At 44.9% G+C, this 22,793-nt stretch overlaps 1 protein-coding gene across 3 annotated transcripts in view; it reads left to right on the top strand.

The window, feature by feature from the left end:
• rsf1a (remodeling and spacing factor 1a) overlaps positions 1-22,793 on the top strand; it is a 112,603-nt gene that overhangs the window by 25,491 nt on the left and 64,319 nt on the right. For all 3 annotated transcript variants that reach the window (XM_060923473.1, XM_060923472.1, XM_060923474.1), the window contains 2 exons: positions 9,865-10,085; positions 16,601-16,780. In XM_060923473.1, coding sequence (XP_060779456.1) covers positions 9,865-10,085; positions 16,601-16,780 — 401 coding nt within the window. The remainder of the gene's footprint in view (positions 1-9,864; positions 10,086-16,600; positions 16,781-22,793) is intronic.

The following is a 22,793-nucleotide window of genomic DNA, read 5'->3' as shown; positions in this document are numbered from 1 at the left end:
GACCGATGCTTGACCACGCCCCCGCTGCCACATACCCCCACCTCCTGACTCAGGCCGGGTGCCCGTCCGGCCTGCAGCCGACTCCCCCCCCCCCCCCCCCCCCCCCCCCCATGACGGGAGAGGAAGTCCACCACGACCATCTGCGCCCCCGGCCTGTGGATCACCTTGAAGTTAAAGGGTTGGAGTGCCAGATACCAACGGGTGATCCACGCGTTGGCATCCTTCATGCGGTGGAGCCACTGGAGGGGCGCATGGTCCGAACAGAGGGTGAAAGGGCGTCCCAGCAGGTAGTAACGGAGGGCAAGGACCGCCCACTTGATCGCCAGGCACTCTTTCTCAATGGTGCTGTAGCGCCCCTCACGCACCGACAGCTTGCGACTGATGTATAAGACTGGGCGATCCTCCCCCTCCACCTCCTGGGACAAAACGGCCCCCAGCCCTCTGTCCGACGCATCCGTCTACAACATAAAGGGGAGAGAAAAGTCAGGGGAGTGTAAAAGTGGCCCCCCACACAGTGCAGCCTTTACCTTAGAAAAAGCCCGCTGGCATTGCTCCGTCCTCTGGACCGGATCTGGTGCCCCCTTTTTAGTCAGATCAGTCAGCGGGCTGTTGACGTCCGAGTAATTAGGTATAAACCAACGATAATAGTCAGCCAGCCCCTGGAACTGTCTAACCACCTTTTTGGTCTTGGGCCTCGGGCAGGCCGCAATTGCTGCTTTCTTGCCGTCAGGACAGCTGCCAAATGGTCCTCCGCCAGCTCGATTGCCTGATCCAGCGACGCCGGGCGGTGGCACTGGACCCACTCTGCGGTTCCTGCTGGTAAACGTACGATGAACTGTTCCAGTACCACCTGGTCGATGAGTCCCTCGGCGTCACAGCTGTCGGCCCTCAACCACTGCCAGCAGGCGTCCTGGAGTTGCTGGCCAAATGCAAACAGCCGGCCGACTTCCTCCAAGCGCTGACGCTGCTGCTCGGGGGTGCGCCCCACACGCTGGAGGACAGCCCGGCGAAGGTCCGCGTAGGCCAGCCGGTGGTCGGCGGGGAGCTGTAGCGCGGCCAGCTGCGTCTCTCCCATTAGCAGGGGGAGGAGGCGCGCCGCGCGCTGTTCCTTCGGCCACCCTGAGGTCTCCGCGACTTGCTCAAAGAGCGTGATGAATGCCTCGGGGTCGTCCTGCGGGCCCATCTTTGTTAGGGTGGGAGGGGACGGGCCCACAGGGGGAGCATTGGTAGACCCCGCCGACGCAAGGAGGTGCTGGAACGCCCGACGATCTTCCTGTTGCGCCAGCACCAGGGCCTCGAACCGTTGTTCTTGCTCCTTTCGGAGGGCGAGCAGCGCCTGGTGCTGGCTCTGTTGGGCCGTGGTGAGGGCGTGGATCAGGTCTGCGAAGGGGGAGGACTCCATGGGGCTGTTCTCTTCTGTGCTCATTTCCCAGGTTTTGGCACCACTGTGACAGTTCATGTAGGTGGGTGGAGCACAGAAGGACGGCAGGCCAGAACTGAGTTCACAAAACTCTCTTTTATTCAGCTTTTCAGCTTGTATAAACACTCTCACACACTCAGACACATGCACACACATCAGCCATCTGGTTTGGGAGAGAGCTCCCTCTTCTCTCGCTCTCTCTCCTTAAATAGGGCGTGGTCACTGGGAAGACACACAAACACATTAATTAACGACAGGTGTAGTGATTCTGCCACTTACCTTCCCTGACTCCGCCCTCCTGTCACAGACCGATGCTTGAGCACACCCCCGCTGCCACAATCATGAAACAGTGAAACAGGCACAGGTAGAGCGAGACACAAACAATCGTAGACTCAGCAGAATCAAAGACGAGAAACAGGAAATCAGGGATCAGGAAACCAAACAAGGAAATAAGTCAGTAATGTGTCAGCAACGCAACTCAATACTTCGCAAAGTAAGTGTGTTTTCACAGCTTTTATATAGGTGCGCTGATTGCGCCTTAATCCTGTGCAGGTGCGAGTCGTTTACGTGCAAGGGTCCGCTTGACGTGCGTGCTGTCCAGAGCGCGCCTGAGATGCATGTGGCAAGGCGTGCAGGTATGCCACTCTTGCACGAAATTAGTACAAAAATTAATGTAGATATATCGTCTCGTCTCGTCTTCTTCCGCTTTATCCGGGACCGGGTTGCGGAGGCAGCAGTCTAAGCATGGAAGCCCAAACTTCCCTTTCCCCAGACACCTCGGCCAGCTCCTCAGGAAGAACACCGAGGCGTTCCCAGGCCAGCCGAGAGACATAGTCCCTCCAGCATGTCCTGGGTCTTCCCCGGGGCCTCCTCCCGGGGGGACATGCCTGGAACACCTCCCCAGGGAGGCGTCCAGGAGGCATCCAAAAAAGATGCCCGAGCCACCTCAGCTGATTCCTCTCGATGTGGAGGAGCAGTGGCTCTACTCCGAGCTCCTCCCGAGTGACTGTGCTTCTCACCCTATCTCTAAGGGAGCGCCCAGCCACCCTGCGAAGGAAACTCATTTCGGCCGCTTGTATCCGCGATCTTGTTCTTTCGGTCATTACCCAAAGCTCATGACCATAGGTGAGAGTCGGAACGTAGATCTACCGGTAAATTGAGAGCTTTGCCTTTTGGCTCAGCTCCTTCTTCACCACGACGGACCGGTAAAGCGACTGCATCACTGCGGAGGCTGCACCGATCCGCCTGTCGATCTCACACTCCATCCTTCCCTCACTCGTGAACAAGATCCCAAGATACTTAAACTCCTCCACTTAAGGCAGGACTTCTCCACCAACCTGGAGAGGGCAAGCCACCCTTTTCCGGTCGAGAACCATGGCCTCGGACTTGGAGGTGCTGATTCTCATCCCAGCCGCTTCACACTCGACTGCAAACCGCCTCAGTGCATGCTGAAGGTCCTGGTTTGAAGAAGCCAACAGGACAACATTATCCGCAAAAAGCAGAGATGAAATCCTGTGGTTCCCAAACAGCATTCCTTCCATCCCTTGGCTGCACCTAGAAATTCTGTCCATAAAAATTATGAACAGAACCAGTGACAAAGGGCAGCCCTGCCGGAGTCCAACATGCACTGGGAATAGGTCTGACTTACTGCCGGCAATGCGAACCAGACTCCTGCTCCGTTCGTACAGGGACCAGACAGCCCTTAGCAAAGAGCCTCGAACCCCATACTCCCGTAGCACCCCCCACAGAATACCACGGGGAACACGGTCGAATGCCTTCTCCAGATCCACAAAGCACATGTGGACTGGTTGGGTAAACTCCCATGAACCCTCGAGCACCCTATGAAGGGTATAGAGCTGGTCCAGTGTTCTGCGACCAGGACGAAAACCGCATTGTTCCTCCTGGATCCGAGGTTCGACTATTGGTCAAATTCTCCTCTCCAGTACCCTGGAGTAAACCTTCCCTGGGAGGCTGAGAAGTGTGATTCCCCTATAATTGGAGCACACTCTCCGGTCCCCTTTCTTAAAAAGAGGGACCACCACCCCAGTCTGCCACTCCAGAGGCACTGTCCCCGACCGCCACGCGATGTTGCAGAGGCGTGTCAACCAAGACAGCCCCACAACATCCAGAGACTTGAGATACTCAGGGCGGATCTCATCCACCCCCGGTGCCTTGCCACCGAGGAGCTTGCAAACCACCTCAGTGACTTCGGCTTGGGTAATGGATGAGTCCACCTCTGAGTCATCAGCCTCAGTCTCCTCAGTGGAAGACATGACGGTGGGATTGAGGAGATCCTCAAAGTATTCCTTCCACCGCCCGACAATGTCCCCAGTCGAGGTCAACAGCTCCCCACCCGCACTGTAAACAGTGTTGGCAGAGTACTGCTTCCCCCTCCTGAGGTGCCGGACGGTTTGCCAGAATTTCTTCGAGGCCGACCGATAGTCCTTCTCCATGGCCTCCCCGAACTCCTCCCAGTTCCGAGTTTTTGCCTCCACAACTGCCCGAGCTGCAGCACGCCTGGCCTGCCGATACCCGTCAGCTGCCTCAGGAGTCCTGGAGGTCAACATGGCCCGATAGGACTCCTTCTTCAGCTTGACGGCATCCCTTACTTCTGGTGTCCACCACCGGGTTCGGGGATTGCCGCCACGACAGGCACCGGAGACCTTGCGGCCACAGCTCCGAACAGCTGCGTCCACAATGGAGGTAGAGAACATGGTCCACTCAGACTCAATGTCCCACGCCTCCCTCGGAAGCTGGGAAAAGCTCTCCCGGAGGTGGGAGTTAAAGACCTCCCCAACAGAGTGCTCGGCCAGACGTTCCCAGCAGACCCTCACCATACGTTTGGGCCTGCCAGGTCTGTCCAGCTTCCTTCTCCGCCAGCGGATCCAACTCACCACCAGGTGGTGATGAGTTGACAGCTCAGCCCCTCTCTTCACCCGAGTGTCCAAGACATAGGGCCGGAGATCAGATGAAACGACTACAAAGTCTATCATCGACCTCCGACCTAAGGTGTCCTGGTGCCACGTGCACTTATGGACACCCCTATGCTCGAACATGGTGTTCGTTATGGACAAACCGTGACTAGCACAGAAGTCCAATAACAAAACACCACTCGGGTTCAGATCGGGGAGGCCGTTCCTCCCAACCACGCCCCTCCAGGTGTCACTGTCGTCGCCCACGTGAGCATTGAAGTCCCCCAGTAGCACAATGGAGTCCCCAGTCTGAGCACCCCTCAGTACCTCTCCCAGGGACTCCAAGAAGGCCGGATACTCTATACTGCTATTTGGCCCGTAGGCACAAACAACAGCAAGAGGCCTCTCCCCAATCTGAAGGCGCAGAGAGGCAACCCTCTCATTCACTGGGGTAAACTTCAACACATGGCGGCTGAGCTGGGGAGCTCAGCCGACACCAGCCCGCCGCCGCTCACCACGGGCGACTCCAGAGAAGTGGAGAGTCCAGCCCCTCTCGAGGAGCTGGGTTCCAGAGCCCAAGCTGTGCGTGGAGGTGAGCCCAACTATCTCTAGCCGGTACCTCTCAACCTCCCGCACAAGCTCAGGCTCTTTCCCCCCCAGCGAAGTGACATTCCATGTCCCAACAGCCAGCCGCTGTGTCCGGGGATCAGGTCGTCGAGGCCCCTGCCTTCAACTGCCACCCAATCTACACTGCACCAGTCCCCTACTGCTACCTCTGTGGGTGGTGAACCCACAAGAGGTCGGGCCCACGTCACCTCTTCGGGCTGAGCCCGGCCGGGCCCCATGGGCAAAGGCCCGGCCACCAAGCGCTCGCATACGAGCCCCAACCCCGGGCCTGGCTCCAGGATGGGGCCCCGGCTGCGCCATACCGGGCGATGTCACAGTCCTCGTTTTTTTCTCCATAGGGGTTTTGGTGAACTGCTCTTGGTCTGGCCTGTCACCTAGGACCTGTCTGCCTTGGGAAACCCTGACAGGGGCATAATGCCCCCGACAACATAGCTCCTAGGATCATTCAAGCACACAAACCCCTCCACCACAATAAGGTGGCAGTTCTAGGAGGGGTAATGTCTTATGGCAAATTATTATGGCATGTTACAAAAAATAAGGAAAAAAAAATCCGAGTCTTTGTCTCCAATTTACAAGTCCGAATGCAGTTAATGCACGAGTCCAAGTCCGAGTCATCAGTGCTCAAATCCAAGTCAAGTCACAAGTCCTTAAAAATTAGGACACAAGTTGGACTCGAGTCTGAGTCCTGGACTCAAGTACTACAATCCTGGTACAATCCACGATAAATATTATCTTCTACACACATTCAAAGATTATAACATCTTTATTACTGATTTTTGTACCACTCTAAATTTCTGTAGTTCGAATCAGTTTTTGTCTCCTTATTATTAAGTTATCGTCATCAACATCCATAATGTCTCAGGGAACTGAGGCATGTGTCAGTTGACTATTAAATATCACTGGTACAATTTATCATCAGTTTAATTTCTCACACGCATATCTTTCCTTTCGGACCACAAAAGCAACATTATTATATTACAACATTCAAAATCCCAGATGACATCCCATCTCACAAGACTACGATCATATAAATATGTCTTCCAAGTTTCTCCCACACATGCACACACGAGTACCATTTTCTCCAAAGTATCCAGGTTCAGTTGACTGCAGCAGCTCATTTGCGGTGTCTGGACAACACAAATTTATGTTGACATTAATATTCCGTGGCAAAATAAAAAACTATTTTATCCCTACGTGTGACTAATATGCCAAAGGCTGGCTATGGTATGGAGAGCTGGCTGGTTCTGCGTAGGCTAAATGTAACATTAAAACATATGATTAAATTTTATCAGGGCAACTATTGATGTCTACATGAACACACATTGCTGTTGACCTGGTAAATAAACCTAGTCGGGGCAAATAGACTACCACTGTAGATATTCATTAAACCACTCAAACTTTTGAGCTAGCCTGGCACACTAATCATACAGACCTTACACTGTATTCAACATTCAATATAACCAGGCTACACAGAGTGGGTTTTGTGCATCAGCATAATTTGATAGTTTACACTGTTGATGCACACCCACAGTTGATGATGTTTTCCTTCCATCCATCCATCCATCCATCCATCCATCCATCCATCCATCCATCCATCCATCCATCCATCCATCCATCCATCCATCCATCCATCCATCCATCCATCCATCCATCCATCCATCCATCCATCCATCCATCCATCCATCCATCCATCCATCCATCCATCCATCCATCCATTATCTGTAGCCGTTTATCCTGTCCTACAAGGCAAGCTGGAGCCTATCCCAATTAACTATGGGCAAGAGGCGGGGTACACCCTGGACAAGTCACCAGGTCATTGCAGGGCTGACACGTAGACACAAACAACCACTCACACTCACATCCACATCTACGGTCAATTTAGAGCCACCAATTATCCTAACCTGCATGCCTTCGGACTGTGGGGGAAACCGGAACACCCGGTGGAAACCCACACGGACACGGGGAGAGCATGCAAACTCCACACAGAAAGGCCCCCGTCGGCTGCTGGGCTCGAACCCAGGACCTTCTTGCTGTGAGGCGACAGTGCTAACCACTACACCAGGGGTACTCAATTAGAAACTCAAAAGGTCCACTCACCAAATTTCCAATCTGTCCAGGATCCGGAATAGTGATGATTTAATTCCAAAATTAGAACTCCGAACAAAAAAGGCAGTAAATCCACAAAAAACATTTATTGAACTATGCACAAAATGTGATATGTTCTGTCCATATCAGTGTGAAAGGTGACACCTTTTTTGTGCCACCAGTTCCTTAAACTTGGGCATGAAAGGTGTGAGGGCCAGGCATGGACATTGGTGTAAATGTTCATTAGTGAGTGTGCTCCTGTATTTGTTCTTCAACATATTCATAGTTGAAAAGACAGACTCACAACAGTATGTTGAAGGGAACATGGTGAGAATTTGAAGGGCCATTTCCTGCAAGACGGGGACACCTGCTCCAGGGACCATCTTAGTCCAAAAGGTGGCAGGGTCATAGACAGATTCCTGCAGTGCAAGGTTTTCCTGAAGCTCAATCAGCTCTGATTGAAGGGAAGCAGCACTAGCCCATGGGCAGACCTTCAGGGTTTCAGTTGAGAATTCTGTGATATTTTTTTTTACCAGGAATGGATTTTCAATGCACAGTAAGACTTGTTTTCCTAAAGTGAAATCTCCAAAGCGAGTTTCAAAATTTTCAATCAATTTGTCCAGGAATTCAGCATAATTGTGATGGTGTCTTCCTGAAGCTTGACTTTTCAGTTTTGGGAAGTGAAGCAGGCCCTCCTCCTGTTTGTCACTTTTGAATATTTCCAGTTTCCTTTGAAAAGCACGGATAGCTGACCTGAGGTTGCACACTGGAGCTTCAAATTCAGATCATTGAGGTGGCAAGTAATGTCAGATAGAAATGCAGCAATTTCCATTTTTTCATTGTTTTGCAGGAATTCCACAAATTGTTTTGCTTTTGGACTCTTCTGATCCAACAGAAACATTTCTAGCTCCTTCCGTAGTGTCCAAAACCGCTCCAGTACTTTGCCTTTACTAAGCCACCTGACATTGTTGTGAAGAAGCAAATCATTAAATTCTGCATTAACCTCTATGAGGAATGACCACAGCAAGCGATGCTGCAGAGCAGATGATGCCCTCAAAAAATTGACAAGTCTCATTACTGTTGTCATGACTTCTGAATACTTCTCTCCAAGGTTGGCACACAAAACCATCTGATGAATGACACAGGGGTATGCTATGAGGTCAGGGTGATGAGCTTTTAAGCGGGACACTAATCCCCTGTCTCTCCCAGTCATACTTGGGGCTCCATCAGTAGCAGTTGAAACAACATGCTTCAGGTCTATCTCTCTGACTCTCAACATCTCCATCACTGCTTCATAAATGTCATCCCCTCTTGTGTGCCCATCAAGGGTTGTGAGGCCTAACACATCTTCAAAGAATTCCCCCTTCTCTTCAAAAAATCTGACAAACACCAGAAGTTGGGCATTATCTGTGGATTCATCCAAAGCCAATGATATGCATTTAGCCTTTTTAACAGCAGATTCCATTTGGTCCAGTAAATCATCAGCAAGGATTTCAGTTCGTCTTACTGCAATGGAATCAGAGAGGGGTATTTGATTTATTTTTTGTATGATGTCATCTCTTTGATTTTCCTCAAACAGAGCGATTGCTACTTCATTCATGCACTCCTTCACGATTTCCGCGTCAGTGAATGTTTTTTTTTTTTGTGCTTCCCTAAGACCCATGCCACTCGCAATGAGGCTTCAGTTGCACACTCCTGTTGTGTGGCTGACCTGACTATCACACTGCATGTTGCTTGGTATGATGCTTGCATTTGGCTTATCTTTCTGGTCCTTACCTCGGAGTTCTGTGGGTAATTCTGCTCGAAGTGGCCATGTTTTGTTTCGTAATGACGTTTCACGTTTCCACTTTTGACAAGGGCAACTGTCTCATTACAAATTAAACACATTGGTTTCGTGCTCCCCGCAGGCAGCACAAATGCATATTTGTCGGTCCACTCTAACTTAAATTCACAATTTTCGGAATCCACCTTTCGCTTTTTGTCATGTTTGGAGCGCGCCATGATTTTTGCTTGCTAAACAAACAGGTACCATTCGCAAATTTGCCCACGTTGTAGTGAATGGTGACCTGCGTGATCCACAGACAACGGTGGGGAAAAACACTCGCAGAGCTCGTGGTAACACTGAGTTGTCATAGTGTTGTTATTATACACATCTGCTGATTGGACATTGGATTGGGCACGAGGTAAATACATGATCGGAATCGCATCCAGTAGAGGAAAAAAGATAGATATAGCGCGTAATCACGCGCCAATGAAATCTCGCTTGGATCACTATTATGAAATTAGAATACCGAATTTCGTCTTGGTCCAAATTTCATTACGTTTGGGTCCGGATCCGGACCGGAGTCCGCCTATTGAGTACCCCTGCACTAAACCACTGTGCTGCCCTGATGATGTTTTCATCTTGAAAAATCCAACAATAGTGGATTGTTGTGGGTTGTTTTTGAAGTCGTCTTCCAACCAGTTCTGAATGTTCTTCTTCTGTTGTCAGTTACCAAAATTTTGCATGTGCACTGTGCAGCGCTCAATTATGCCTCTCCCCCTCCCTCCTCCATCTTCGGACCCTGCAAGTCAAGTTCCAATCTGTTTCAGTTAGTTGTTTTCTATTAACCTCTTACTTTTTTTGAGGGTGAAAATACCCGGTGCTAGGCTTAAAATACTTGGGGCTATAGCCCCGAGTGATGGGGCCTAACGATGCCACTGGTTTTAAGAGACATCACACACACATCAGCCTATGAAATTGAGTCACACAACTATACCCCAGACATCAGTAATCATGCCTTTCTGTCCTGTTTCTGCTGTGCCCTTCCTTGAGCCCAGTATGGAGGAGGATGATTTTGTGGTGTCGGGGGATGATGGAGGCAGCGATGCTGATGCTGCATCCTGGGATGGGAGTGAGAGAGGCAGCATCTCCAGCAGCATAGACCGTCTGCCTCCAACGAGAAGAACAACCAGGAATGACCATGCACAGGGGACCAAAAGGAGCACACGCAGATCGGCACGACGCCACCGAGGCTCTACAGAGGAGGAGGAAGAGATGGGTTTGTAGTCACAATTATGTTTCTATGATCTAAAGATTTGGAACACACAACCTCCTAATATTTCTGTGATTTCTTTAGCCGTTTATGTTTGATGTTTAATTTTTACATTTGTCATAATACTGTTATTTACGACCATCTATTAGAGCCATTGTAGGTTTAACAAAAAATACAGAGCTGAGGCAAGGGATAATGTTCTGAGGGGTAAACTGAGAATTTACAAGATTAAAGTCATATGTGGACGAGAAAAAACCTCCAATATTCTCTGAGGTTATAAAGTCATAAATTTGGAAAAATAAAGCTCAGAAATTCTGATTAAGAAGTCACAAATTTACGAGGAAAAAAAACCTCGCTGGCATAATGGCTGTAGTGCATTCTGGGAAATGTAGGAGAAAATCTCTTGGTGCTTTATTTAAATAATATTGGCTGGCGTTGAGTGGTATATCAGATATATTCCATTCAGCATGGATGTCATGTCATGCAGCATGGAGTTGAAGACGAGTTCAGTATCATGCTAGCTGAATGGAATATATCTGATATACCATGAAAAAAGCCAGCCAATATTATTATTATTATTATTATTATTAATAAACATGCATGTTCCTTTCGGGTGTTCAACGCGTCTTTCAAAATTCTCTCAAAATTTTCTGAATTTAACTAAGCAAACCTGGCAGCCATGTTTGTTTACAAATTGTCACAGTCGCTCACTAGCGCGGACATTTTACATCTCCAGTGTGTGGCATCATGTTGTCTTTGACAACCATGCAATATTGTAAATCATATTCAACACTCATTTTCCATTTGGTAGAGTGACGTAATACACAGAAGGATAAACGATATGCTAACAATATTGCATAGTATGAAACCAAATGAATGAAACCCGCTAGAAGGGAATAGAATAAATGTTTTTACAACCCCGATTCCAAAAAAGTTGGGACAAAGCACAAATTGTAAATAAAAACAGAATGCAATAATTTACAAATCTCAAAAACTGATATTGTATTCACAATAGAACATAGACAACATATCAAATGTCGGAAGTGAGACATTTTGAAATTTCATGCCAAATATTGGCTCATTTGAAATTTCATGACAGCAACACATCTCAAAAAAGTTGGGACAGGGGCAATAAGAGGCTGGAAAAGTTAAAGGTACAAAAAAGGAACAGCTGGAGGACCAAATTGCAACTCTTGGTCAATTGGCAATAGGTCATTAACATGACTGGGTATAAAAAGAGCATCTTGGAGTGGCAGCGGCTCTCAGAAGTAAAGATGGGAAGAGGATCATCAATCCCCCTAATTCTGCACTGACAAATAGTGGAGCAATATCAGAAAGGAGTTCGACAGTGTAAAATTGCAAAGAGTTTGAACATATCATCATCTACAGTGCATAATATCATCAAAAGATTCAGAGAATCTGGAAGAATCTCTGTGCATAAGGGTCAAGGCCGGAAAACCATACTGGGTGCCCGTGATCTTCGGGCCCTTAGATGGCACTGCATCACATACAGGCATGCTTCTGTATTGGAAATCACAAAATGGGCTCAGGAATATTTCCAGAGAACATTATCTGTGAACACAATTCGCCGTGCCATCCGCTGTTGCCAGCTAAAACTCTGTAGTTCAAAGAAGAAGCCGTATCTAAACATGATCCAGAAGCGCAAACGTCTTCTCTGGGCCAAGGCTCATTTAAAATGGACTGTGGCAAAGTGGAAAACGGTTCTGTGGTCAGACGAATCAAATTTTGAAGTTCTTTATGGAAATCAGGGACGCCGTGTCATTCGGACTAAAGAGGAGAAGGACGACCCAAGTTGTTATCAGCGCTCAGTTCAGAAGCCTGCATCTCTGATGGTATGGGGTTGCATTAGTGCGTGTGGCATGGGCAGCTTACACATCTGGAAAGACCATCAATGCTGAAAGGTACAGTGGTGCTTGAAAGTTTGTGAACCCTTTAGAATTTTCTATATTTCTGCATAAATATGACCTAAAACATCATCAGATTTTCACACAAGTCCTAAAAGTAGATAAAGAGAACCCAGTTAAACAAATGAGACAAAAATATTATACTTGGTCATTTATTAATTGAGGGAAATGATCCAATATTACATATCTGTGAGTGGCAAAAGTATGTGAACCTTTGCTTTCAGCATCAGGTGTGACCCCCTTGTGCAGCAATAACTGCAACTAAACGTTTCCAGTAACTGTTGATCAGTCCTGCACACCGGCTTGGAGGAATTTTAGCCCATTCCTCCATACAGAACAGCTTAAACTCTGGGATGTTGGTGGGTTTCCTCACATGAACTGCTCGCTTCAGGTCCTTCCACAACATTTCAATTGGATTAAGGTCAGGACTTTGACTTGGCCATTCTAAAACAGTAACTTTATTCTTCTTTAACCATTCTTTGGTAGAATGACTTGTGTGCTTAGGGTCGTTGTCTTGCTGCATGACCCACGTTCTCTTGAGATTCAGTTCATGGACAGATGTCCTGACCTTTTCCTTTAGAATTCGCTGGTATAATTCAGAATTCATTGTTCCATCAATGATGGTAAGCCGTCCTGGCCCAGATGCAGCAAAACAGGCCCAAACCATGATACTACCACCACCATGTTTCACAGATGGGATAAGGTTCTTATGCTGGAATGCAGTGTTTTCCTTTCTCCAAACATAATGCTTCTCATTTAAACCAAAAAGTTCTATTTTGGTCTCATTCGTCCACAAAACATTTTTCCATTAGCTTTCTGGCTTGTCCTCATGATCTTTAGCAAACTGCAGATGAGCAGCAATGTTCTTTTTGGAGAGCAGTGGCTTTCTCCTTGCAACCCTGCCATGCACACCATTGTTGTTCAGTGTTCTCCTGATGGTGGACTCATGAACATTAACATTAGCCAATGTGAGAGAGGCCTTCAGTTGCTTAGAAGTTACTCTGGGGTCCTTTGTGACCTTGCCGACTATTACACGCCTTGCTCTTGGAGTGATCTTTGTTGGTCGACCACTCCTGGGGAGGGTAACAATGGTCTTGAATTTCCTCCATTTGTACACAATCTGTCTGACTGTGGATTGGTGGAGTCCAAATTCTTTAGAGATGGTTTTGTAACCTTTTCCAGCCTGATGAGCATCAACAACGCTTTTTCTGAGGTCCTCAGAAATCTCCTCTCTTCGTGCCATGATACACTTCCACAAACATGTGTTGTGAAGATCAGACTTTGATAGATCCCTGTTCTTTAAATAAAACAGGGTGCCCACTCACACCTGATTGTCATCCCATTGATTGAAAACACCTGACTCTCATTTCACCTTCAAATTACCTGCTAATCCTGGAGGTTCACATACTTTTGCCACTCACAGATATGTAATATTGGATCATTTTCCTCAATAAATAAATGACCAAGTATAATATTTTTGTCTCATTTGTTTAACTGGGTTCTCTTTATCTACTTTTAGGACTTGTGTGAAAATCTGATGATGTTTTAGGCCATATTTATGCAGAAATATAGAAAATTCTAAAGGGTTCACAAACTTTCAAGCACCACTGTATATCCAGGTTCTAGAGCAACATATGCTCCCATCCAGACGACGTCTCTTTCAGGGAAGACCTTGCATTTTCCAACATGACAATGCCAAACCACATCAATTACAGCATCATGGCTGCGTAGAAGAAGGGTCCGGGTACTGAACTGGCCAGCCTGCAGTCCAGATCTTTCACCCATAGAAAACATTTGGCGCATCATAAAATGGAAGATACGACAAAAAAGACCTAAGACAGTTGAGCAACTAGAATCCTACATTAGACAAGAATGGGTTAACATTCCTATCCCTAAACTTGAGCAACTTGTCTCCTCAGTCCCCAGACGTTTACAGACTGTTGTAAAGAGAAAAGGGGATGTCTCACAGTGGTAAACATGGCCTTGTCCCAACTTTTTTGAGATGTGTTGTTGTCATGAAATTTAAAATCACCTAATTTTTCTCTTTAAATTATACATTTTCTCAGTTTAAACATTTGATATGTCATCTATGTTCTATTCTGAATAAAATATGGAATTTTGAAACTTCCACATCATTGCATTCCGCTTTTATTTACAATTTGTACTTTGTCCCAACTTTTTTGGAATCGGGGTTGTATTTTATCGGAAAAGTATGTATAATAATCTTTTAATGCAGTCTTTCCCCCTTGCGTGATCTTCTTTTCTTCTTCGTTAGGGTTTTTTGGCGGTTGGCAAACCAACTTAAAGGTGCATTACCGCCACAGTCTTTCCCCCTTGCATGATCAAGGGGGAAAGACTGCATTTCCTATGACTCTCGGCTCATCCGTTTCACAGTAATGGAGATTTGGGCAGATGAGAAGAATCCGCACACTGAAATGAAATCACACGCTCTGATTGGCTCTGCTACTAGGATATTAGCTCATATACTGTCTCATCTCATCTCATTATCTCTAGCTGCTTTATCCTTCTACAGGGTCGTAGGCAAGCTGGAGCCTATCCCAGCTGACTACGGGCGAAAGGCGGGGTACACCCTGGACAAGTCGCCAGGTCATCACAGGGCTGACACACAGACACAGACAACCATTCACACTCACATTCACACCTACGGTCAATTTTAGAGTCACCAGTTAACCTAACCTGCATGTCTTTGGACTGTGGGGGAAACCGGAGCACCCGGAGGAAACCCACGCGGACACAGGGAGAACATGCAAACTCCACACAGAAAGGCCTTCGCTGGCCCCGGGGCTCGAACCCAGGACCTTCTTGCTGTGAGGCGACAGCGCTAACCACTACACCACCGTGCCGCCCCTCATATTCTGTGAGTAGAGAAAAATAAAATGGTGGAGCACATCAAGTCAGACATAGCACTTTATCAAGTATTTAATAGAAATAGCTAAAAGAATATAGTTCCCCCCCCAATATCTCCTGTTGCACACTCCAACCCAGTCTCTTGCCAACTGCCAAAAAAACCCTAAAGAAGAAGAAAATGACGGCGCGTTGCTAAACCAACTGAGGACGAAATAAAAACTCTACTCGGAAAAAAAAACAAAAATACAAAAAAAAACCCAAAATATGGAATAAAAATATTTGATAGTAAGAACGTATATTTTTTTCAAGAATTATTATTATAGCATTTTTCACAAATTGCTTTTGTCATTCTAAGCAGAATTGATTTTGTTGGACGTTTTGTAGAAAGTTTTTATTTATCGAATTTGCAAAGAATAAAAACAAAAATGCTCAGTTTCTCAAAATCCAGTGAATGTGGCTAGAATAAAACAGCCACAGTATCATCCTCCATACTGGGCTCAAGGAAGGACACAGCAGAAATATATATAGTCTAAAAATGGCTCTAACACAATTTAGTTGTTTTTTTAATTATTATTTGACATTGTAAATATCTTAAAATTACATTTTTGTGATTTAACTATTTAATTGCATATATGTTTAAGTTGGGCGGCACGGTGGTGTAGTGGTTAGCGCTGTCGCCTCACAGCAAGAAGGTCCAGGTTCGAGCCCCGTGGCTGGCGAGGGCCTTTCTGTGCGGAGTTTGCATGTTCTCCCCGTGTCCGCGTGGGTTTCCTCTGGGTGCTCCGGTTTCCCCCACAGTCCAAAGACATGCAGGTTAGGTTAACTGGTGACTCTAAATTGACGTAGGTGTGAATGTGAGTGTGAATGGTTGTCTGTGTCTATGTGTCAGCCCTGTGATGACCTGGCGACTTGTCCAGGGTGTACCCCGCCTTTCGCCCGTAGTCCGCTGGGATAGGCTCCAGCTTGCCTGCGACCCTGTAGAAGGATAAGGCGGCTAGAGATAATGAGATGAGATGAGATATGTTTAAGTTTTAGGGGTTTTTTTCACGTACTGTATTTTGAGCTACATTTTAAATCTGTGAAAGGTGCCAGTGTTTATGGTTTAGCCGTGGCATTTACAATTTTGACATCATGCTACAGCGAAATGGGAGACACCTGAAATCAGTGTGATTAGACCAAATACAAATAAAATTCCCTGATGGAAAGGAACACTAATTTACTGAAGGGGAAAAGACACAGGATATGAAAGGCTCATGTTTGTTTCTGGTTACAATCCATTTTGCTTTGCGCCAGCTTTGTGGGTGAGACTGTGATCTCTTTGGTTGCTATTAATAGTAGTTAATAGTAATAACTACTTATCCTTCATTCATTCATTCATTCATTCATTCATTCATTCATCTTCAGTAAGCTTTAGTCTGGTCAGGGTTGCAGTGGATCAGAAGCCTCTCCTGGGGACACACTGTGGATGGGACGCCATTTTTTTTCACACTTTGGGGAATTTTTAAGCTTAGGAGAAATTTAGCATAGAAAACAAAAACCAAAGAACTCCAAGGAAACCCACACTGACATGTCGGAGAACATGCGCAGAAACTTTACCCAGACAGTAACTAGAACTCAGGAATATTATCCACTGCAAATCTAGAGTTTAAGTGGGACATTAACCAAACTGAACATTTGACCAAGTAACACAGACAGCATTTTGTCTTTCTTCTGTTTTCCCTGCTGTAGACACAGAGGGCTCCAGTGAGGTCAGTGACAGCGATGTGAATCTGAGCAGAAGGAGGTCACGGCGCAGTCAGAAAGCCCAGATCAACTATTGCGAGACGTCCGAGTCTGAGGGGTCACAGAAAGACTTGGAACGGAAAACTAACCAAGCATCACGTCGCCGCCGAATCTCCAGCTCTAACAGTGAGTCAGCGCTCCACTGTCTGAACTTCCATTATCCTCTGTTTAGCAGGGAGACTGCCTACTGTTAAGTTTCCCTTTATTTGTCACCTACATTTTCTAGGTTCAGTGAAAAGCCAAGGAAGGAAAACACTAAATATGTTTTAGCTAGGCATGTGACATAAATTTGTAATCGCAATACAAATTTATGACTGTTAGAATTGGTGAAATAAAAAACGAACCACGATTATCAGGCTGCGTAATCTTAGTTTTTCCAAGTTGTAGTTGCATTGTTTAGACAGCAGTCTACAATAGCAGGCATGCACGTGATTTTACTGTAGGGGGTAGTAACACGGCTTTAATGCTGCAAAAACGTGCAAAAAATAGATCTAAAATGGGAAAGAGCTGTCGTGTGATTGACTATACAAACAGATTCAACAAGAAATCAGAGCTCTCTTTTTACAGACTGCTGAAAGCTAAAGAAAAGAGAAGCAAATGGAGCAAATATTCATAAAAGTTTATTAAGTAAAGGTCTATTTGTTAACTTTTTTCATATTTAATAAAAGGAATATTTTAGTTAATAGGCTATTTTATGGCGGCACGGTGGTGTAGTGGTTAGCGCTGTCGCCTCACAGCAAGAAGGTCCGGGTTCGAACCCCGTGGCCGGCGAGGGCCTTTCTGTGCGGAGTTTGCATGTTCTCCCCATGTCCGCGTGGGTTTCCTCCGGGTGCTCCGGTTTCCCCCACAGTCCAAAGACATGCAGGTTAGGTTAACTGGTGACTCTAAATTGACCGTAGGTGTGAATGTGAGTGTGAATGGTTGTCTGTGTCTATGTGTCAGCCCTGTGATGACCTGGCGACTTGTCCAGTGTGTACACCGCCTTTCGCCCGTAGTCAGCTGGAATAGGCTCCAGCTTGCCTGCGACCCTGTAGAACAGGATAAAGTGGCTAGAGATAATGAGATGAGATGAGGCTATTTTATTTTATTCTATCCACACTGGATATGAGCAATTGCGTGCTCTGATTGGCTACTCTGCTACTAGGATATCAGCTCATATACCATGAGTAGAGAAAAACAAAATGGCAGAGTGTTTTGCTGAACCAACTGTGGACAAAATAAAAACTCTATTCGAAAACAAAACCCCAAAAAATACAAAAAAGCAACAAAATATGGAATGAAACTATTTGATGGTAAGAACGTTATTTTTCAAGAATTATTATTATTGTATTTTTCACGAATTGCTCCTGTCATTTCGCCCGTTTGTTTACATTCTAAGCGGAAATGATTTTGTCAAACATTTTGTATAAGGTTTTTATTTATCAAATTTGCAAAAACTGAAAACAAAAATGCTCTGTTTCTCAAAATCCAGTGAATGTGGATAGAATAAAACAGTTATTCCACTCAATCTCCTTGTACATGGCTTATAGCCAACTCAGTGCTATGCACCTCGTCGGCTGTCAGCTCATGTACGACTCCATTCTGTGGAATAACTGTTAATTGCTCTAAACTTTATAAATGTGGGTAAATAATTGTTGGTTATTAAGAAAATAAAGCAAAGGTTTTGTTTATTTTTTAAATTTAATAAAATGAATGTTTAAGTTGAATAATAGGAAAATACTTGCAGTTTTTGGTAATAAAATTTACTTCATTTGCTGTTTTTCAAAAATATTGTAAGAAAATCGAATGGTGAACCCAAAATCGTGATTTGAATTGAACTGTGAATTGGGTGAATCATTACATCACACATTCATTTTAGGATAAAAGCGAGAATTGTGTGTATTTCATGTTTGGTTGAAACTTTTGTTGTTTTTTTGGAAAAGTGAGTGGCTGAAAAGTGACTGGTCATTGAGACTGAATCGATACAGTTGTCTGTATTCTGTTTTTTTTCTGAATACATTTTGTTTCTCCCAACCATTGTTGGACTATATTTCAGGATATAGTATAGTATTACAAAACTGAACTGTTTGCACAATAGTAAGTCATACTGTAAACTGGATCTTATCAAAATGGTTCCAAATTTATCATATTCTGTCATTTACTCAGATCGTTAATTGTGAGATCGTTGAAATTCTGTAGCATCATCTTTTGTAGGAAAAATACAAACCTTATAATGCGTAAGTTGCATATTAAGTCAGGAATAACATACGACGGGAAAATAATCACTGTTTGGGTGGTGTGATGTTGATACCATACCCGTAGTTTAAGTACATGTTCCGAAATTTTTATTATTAATTAAAGAACGGCATGTTGTGGAATGTTTGTAAAACGTTAATGAATAGCCCTTACCAACCTATCACTTGAAGTTAATAAGACCAAAAAAAATAAATAAACGTAGCTTGTCATATCATCGAGAAACTGGAAAACACAAAGCTCTCTCGTCCTGAAGGCTTGCCTATAGCAGAAAACTGACACTGGAGACTCATTTTAGGAATGTTACATATTCATGGAAGCCTCATCAGGGCAATTTTTATTGCTTTTCACTATTAAATAATTGTATAAATATTAGGGCTGTCAAAATTAATGCATTAATCGCTGCAATTAATTTTAAATATTTAACGCGTTAAAATAAATTAACACAATTACCGCAGCTGTGTTTTGTTTACTTCCTGTGTGGGGGCTGACCTATGACACGGATGCTGCGAAACCTCATCTTAACCTGAGACAATCCCTAGCTAAAGATGAAGATGAACAGTGAAGGAGTTTTGGGCCAAAAGTTTCGGTATAAAAAGTTGCCTGACGGAGCCATTGAGAAAACGAAAGAAATTTGCACAGCTTGCAAAGCTGAATTCAATTATCACAGAAGCACCTCGTCTTTAAAATATCACCTTCATGCAAAATCCCCTGATGAAATCATCTGTACTGCTTGCCACTCGACATGACAGGAGTGTGGTACTCCAGTAAGTGAAAAGGTTACCAATGCTTTGGCTGCTTGGAGAGCTAAAAACTTTTGATTCATGAGCATAGTGTTTTCTGGATGTGTATTCTCTCTCTCTCTCTCTCTCTCTCTCTCTCTCTCTCTCTGTGTGGCTTAGATTTTGAAATCAATTGGCTCTTTATAGGCCTGAGTTTTCTTTCTGCAGCTGCATAGTTCTGTGTTTAAAGATGCTAATGCATAAGATGCATCTTTGTTTTGTTAATAAACAATGGTGTCTGAAATATGCATCCTTTATTAGCTCATCTGATCATACAGTGGTGCTTGAAAGTTTGTGAACCCTTTAGAATTTTCTATATTTCTGCATAAATATGACCTAAAACATCTTCAGATTTTCACACAAGTCCTAAAAGTAGATAAAGAGAAGCCAGTTAAACAAATGAGACAAAAATATTATACTTGGTCATTTATTTATTGAGGAAAATGATCCAATATTACATCTCTGTGAGTGGCAAAAGTATGTGAACCTTTGCTTTCAGTATCTGGTGTGACCCCCTTGTGCAGCAATAACTGCAACTAAACGTTTCCAGTTACTGTTGAGCAGTCCTGCACACCGGCTTGGAGGAATTTTAGCCCATTCCTCTGTACAGAACAGCTTCAACTTTGGGATGTTGGTGGGTTTCCTCATATGAACTGCTCGTTTCAGGTCCTTCCACAACATTTCGATTGGTCTGGACTTTGACTTGGCCATTCCAAAACATTAACTTTATTCTTCTTTAACCATTCTTTGGTAGAATGACTTGTGTGCTTAGGGTCATTGTCTCGCTGCATGACCCACCTTCTCTTGAGATTCAGGTCATGGACAGATGTCCTGACATTTTCCTTTACAATTCACTGGCAGAATTCAGAATTCATTGTTCCATCAATGATGGCAAGCCGTCCTGGTCCAGATGCAGCAAAACAGGCCCAAGCCATGATACTACCACCAGCATGTTTCACAGATGGGATAAGGTTCTTATGCTGGCATGCAGTGTTTCCCTTTCTCCAAACATAATGCTTCTCATTTACAACCCCGATTCCAAAAAAGTTGGGACAAAGTACAAATTGTAAATAAAAACGGAATGCAATGATGTGGAAGTTTCAAAATTCCATATTTTATTCAGAATAGAACATGGATGACATATCAAATGAGAAAATGTATCATTTAAAGAGAAAAATTAGGTGATTTTAAATTTCATGACAACAACACATCTCAAAAAAGTTGGGACAAGGCCATGTTTACCACTGTGAGACATCCCCTTTTCTCTTTACAACAGTCTGTAAACATCTGGGGACTGAGGAGAGAAGTTGCTCAAGCTTAGGGATAGGAATGTTAACCCATTCTTGTCTAATGTAGGATTCTAGTTGCTCAACTGTCTTAGGTCTTTTTTGAGGTATCTTCCGTTTTATGATGCGCCAAATGTTTTCTATGGGTGAAAGATCTGGACTGCAGGCTGGCCAGTTCAGTACCCGGACCCTTCTTCTACGCAGCCATGATGCTGTAATTGATGCAGTATGTGGTTTGGCATTGTCATGTTGGAAAATGCAAGGTCTTCCCTGAAAGAGACGTCGTCTGGATGGGAGCATATGTTGCTCTAGAACCTGGATATACATACCTTTCAGCATTGATGGTGTCTTTCCAGATGTGTAAGCTGCCCATGCCACACACACTAATGCAACCCCATACCATCAGAGATGTAGGCTTCTGAACTGAGCGCTGATAACAACTTGGGTCATCCTTCTCCTCTTTAGTCCGAATGACACGGCGTCCCTGATTTCCATAAAGAACTTCAAATTTTGATTCGTCTGACCACAGAACCATTTTCCACTTTGCCACAGTCCATTTTAAATGAACCTTGGCCCAGAGAAGACGTCTGCGCTTCTGGATGATGTTTAGAAACGGCTTCTTCTTTGAACTATAGAGTTTTAGCTGGCAACGGCGGATGGCACGGTGAATTGTGTTCACAGATAATGTTCTCTGGAAATATTCCTGAGCCCATTTTGTGATTTCCAATACAGAAGCATGCCTGTATGTGATGCAGTGCCGTCTAAGGGCCCGAAGATCACGGGCACTCAGTATGGTTTTCCAGCCTTGACCCTTACGCACAGAGATTCTTCCAGATTCTCTGAATCTTTCGATGATATTATGCACTGTAGATGATGATATGTTCAAACTCTTTGCAATTTTACACTGTCGAACTCCTTTCTGATATTGCTCCACTATTTGTCAGCACAGAATTAGGGGGATTGGTGATCCTCTTCCCATCTTTACTTCTGCGAGCCGCTGCCACTCCAAGATGCTCTTTTTATACCCAGTCATGTTAATGACCTATTGCCAATTGACCTAATGAGTTGCAATTTGGTCCTCCAGCTGTTCCTTTTTTGTACCTTTAACTTTTCCAGCCTCTTATTGCCCCTGTCCCAACTTTTTTGAGATGTGTTGCTGTCATGAAATTTCAAATGAGCCAATATTTGCCATGAAATCTCAAAATGTCTCACTTTCGACATTTGATATGTTGTCTATGTTCTATTGTGAATACAATATCAGTTTCTGAGATTTGTAAATTGTTGCATTCCATTTTTATTTACAATTTGTACTTTGTCCCAACTTTTTTGGAATCGGGGTTGTAAACCAAAAAGTTATTTTGGTCTCATCCATCCACAAAACATTTTTCCAATAGCCTTCTGGCTTGTCCACTAGGGCTGTAACAATATGCGTATCGAAATTGCGATACGCAGAGCCACGATCCGTATCGCGATACAAGAAGGCAGAATCGCGGTACACCCTTTCAAACTTCTCCTCAGCCCAAAAACAGAGGTGCTTCCAAACTTCAATTTTTGAATACTTTACTTTTTATTTAAATTACATTTTAAACTTACTTAAATTACTTTTATTTTTTATATCTATTAGTAAGTCGTTTTTTCGCCGATCTGCGACAATCTTCTGCGAGTCACGCAACGTCCACACTCGCCACTGGCAGAGCATTCATTTCTTTTAAGCGGTCGCCATTCTGGTTGCGACGCGGGGAGCGAATCTGTAAACAAGCAGCTCATTGGCTGGCTAGGTGTGCCACAAGCCAATCACAATCACTTGACCGGAAAGGCATGCAGTGTTGCCAGATTGGG

The sequence above is a fragment of the Neoarius graeffei genome, chromosome 6 (genome assembly GCF_027579695.1).
Source record: "Neoarius graeffei isolate fNeoGra1 chromosome 6, fNeoGra1.pri, whole genome shotgun sequence".
NCBI classification, from domain to species: domain Eukaryota; kingdom Metazoa; phylum Chordata; class Actinopteri; order Siluriformes; family Ariidae; genus Neoarius; species Neoarius graeffei.
Note: the sequence above shows the minus strand (reverse complement) of the source record. Positions and strands in the feature narration are given on the sequence as shown.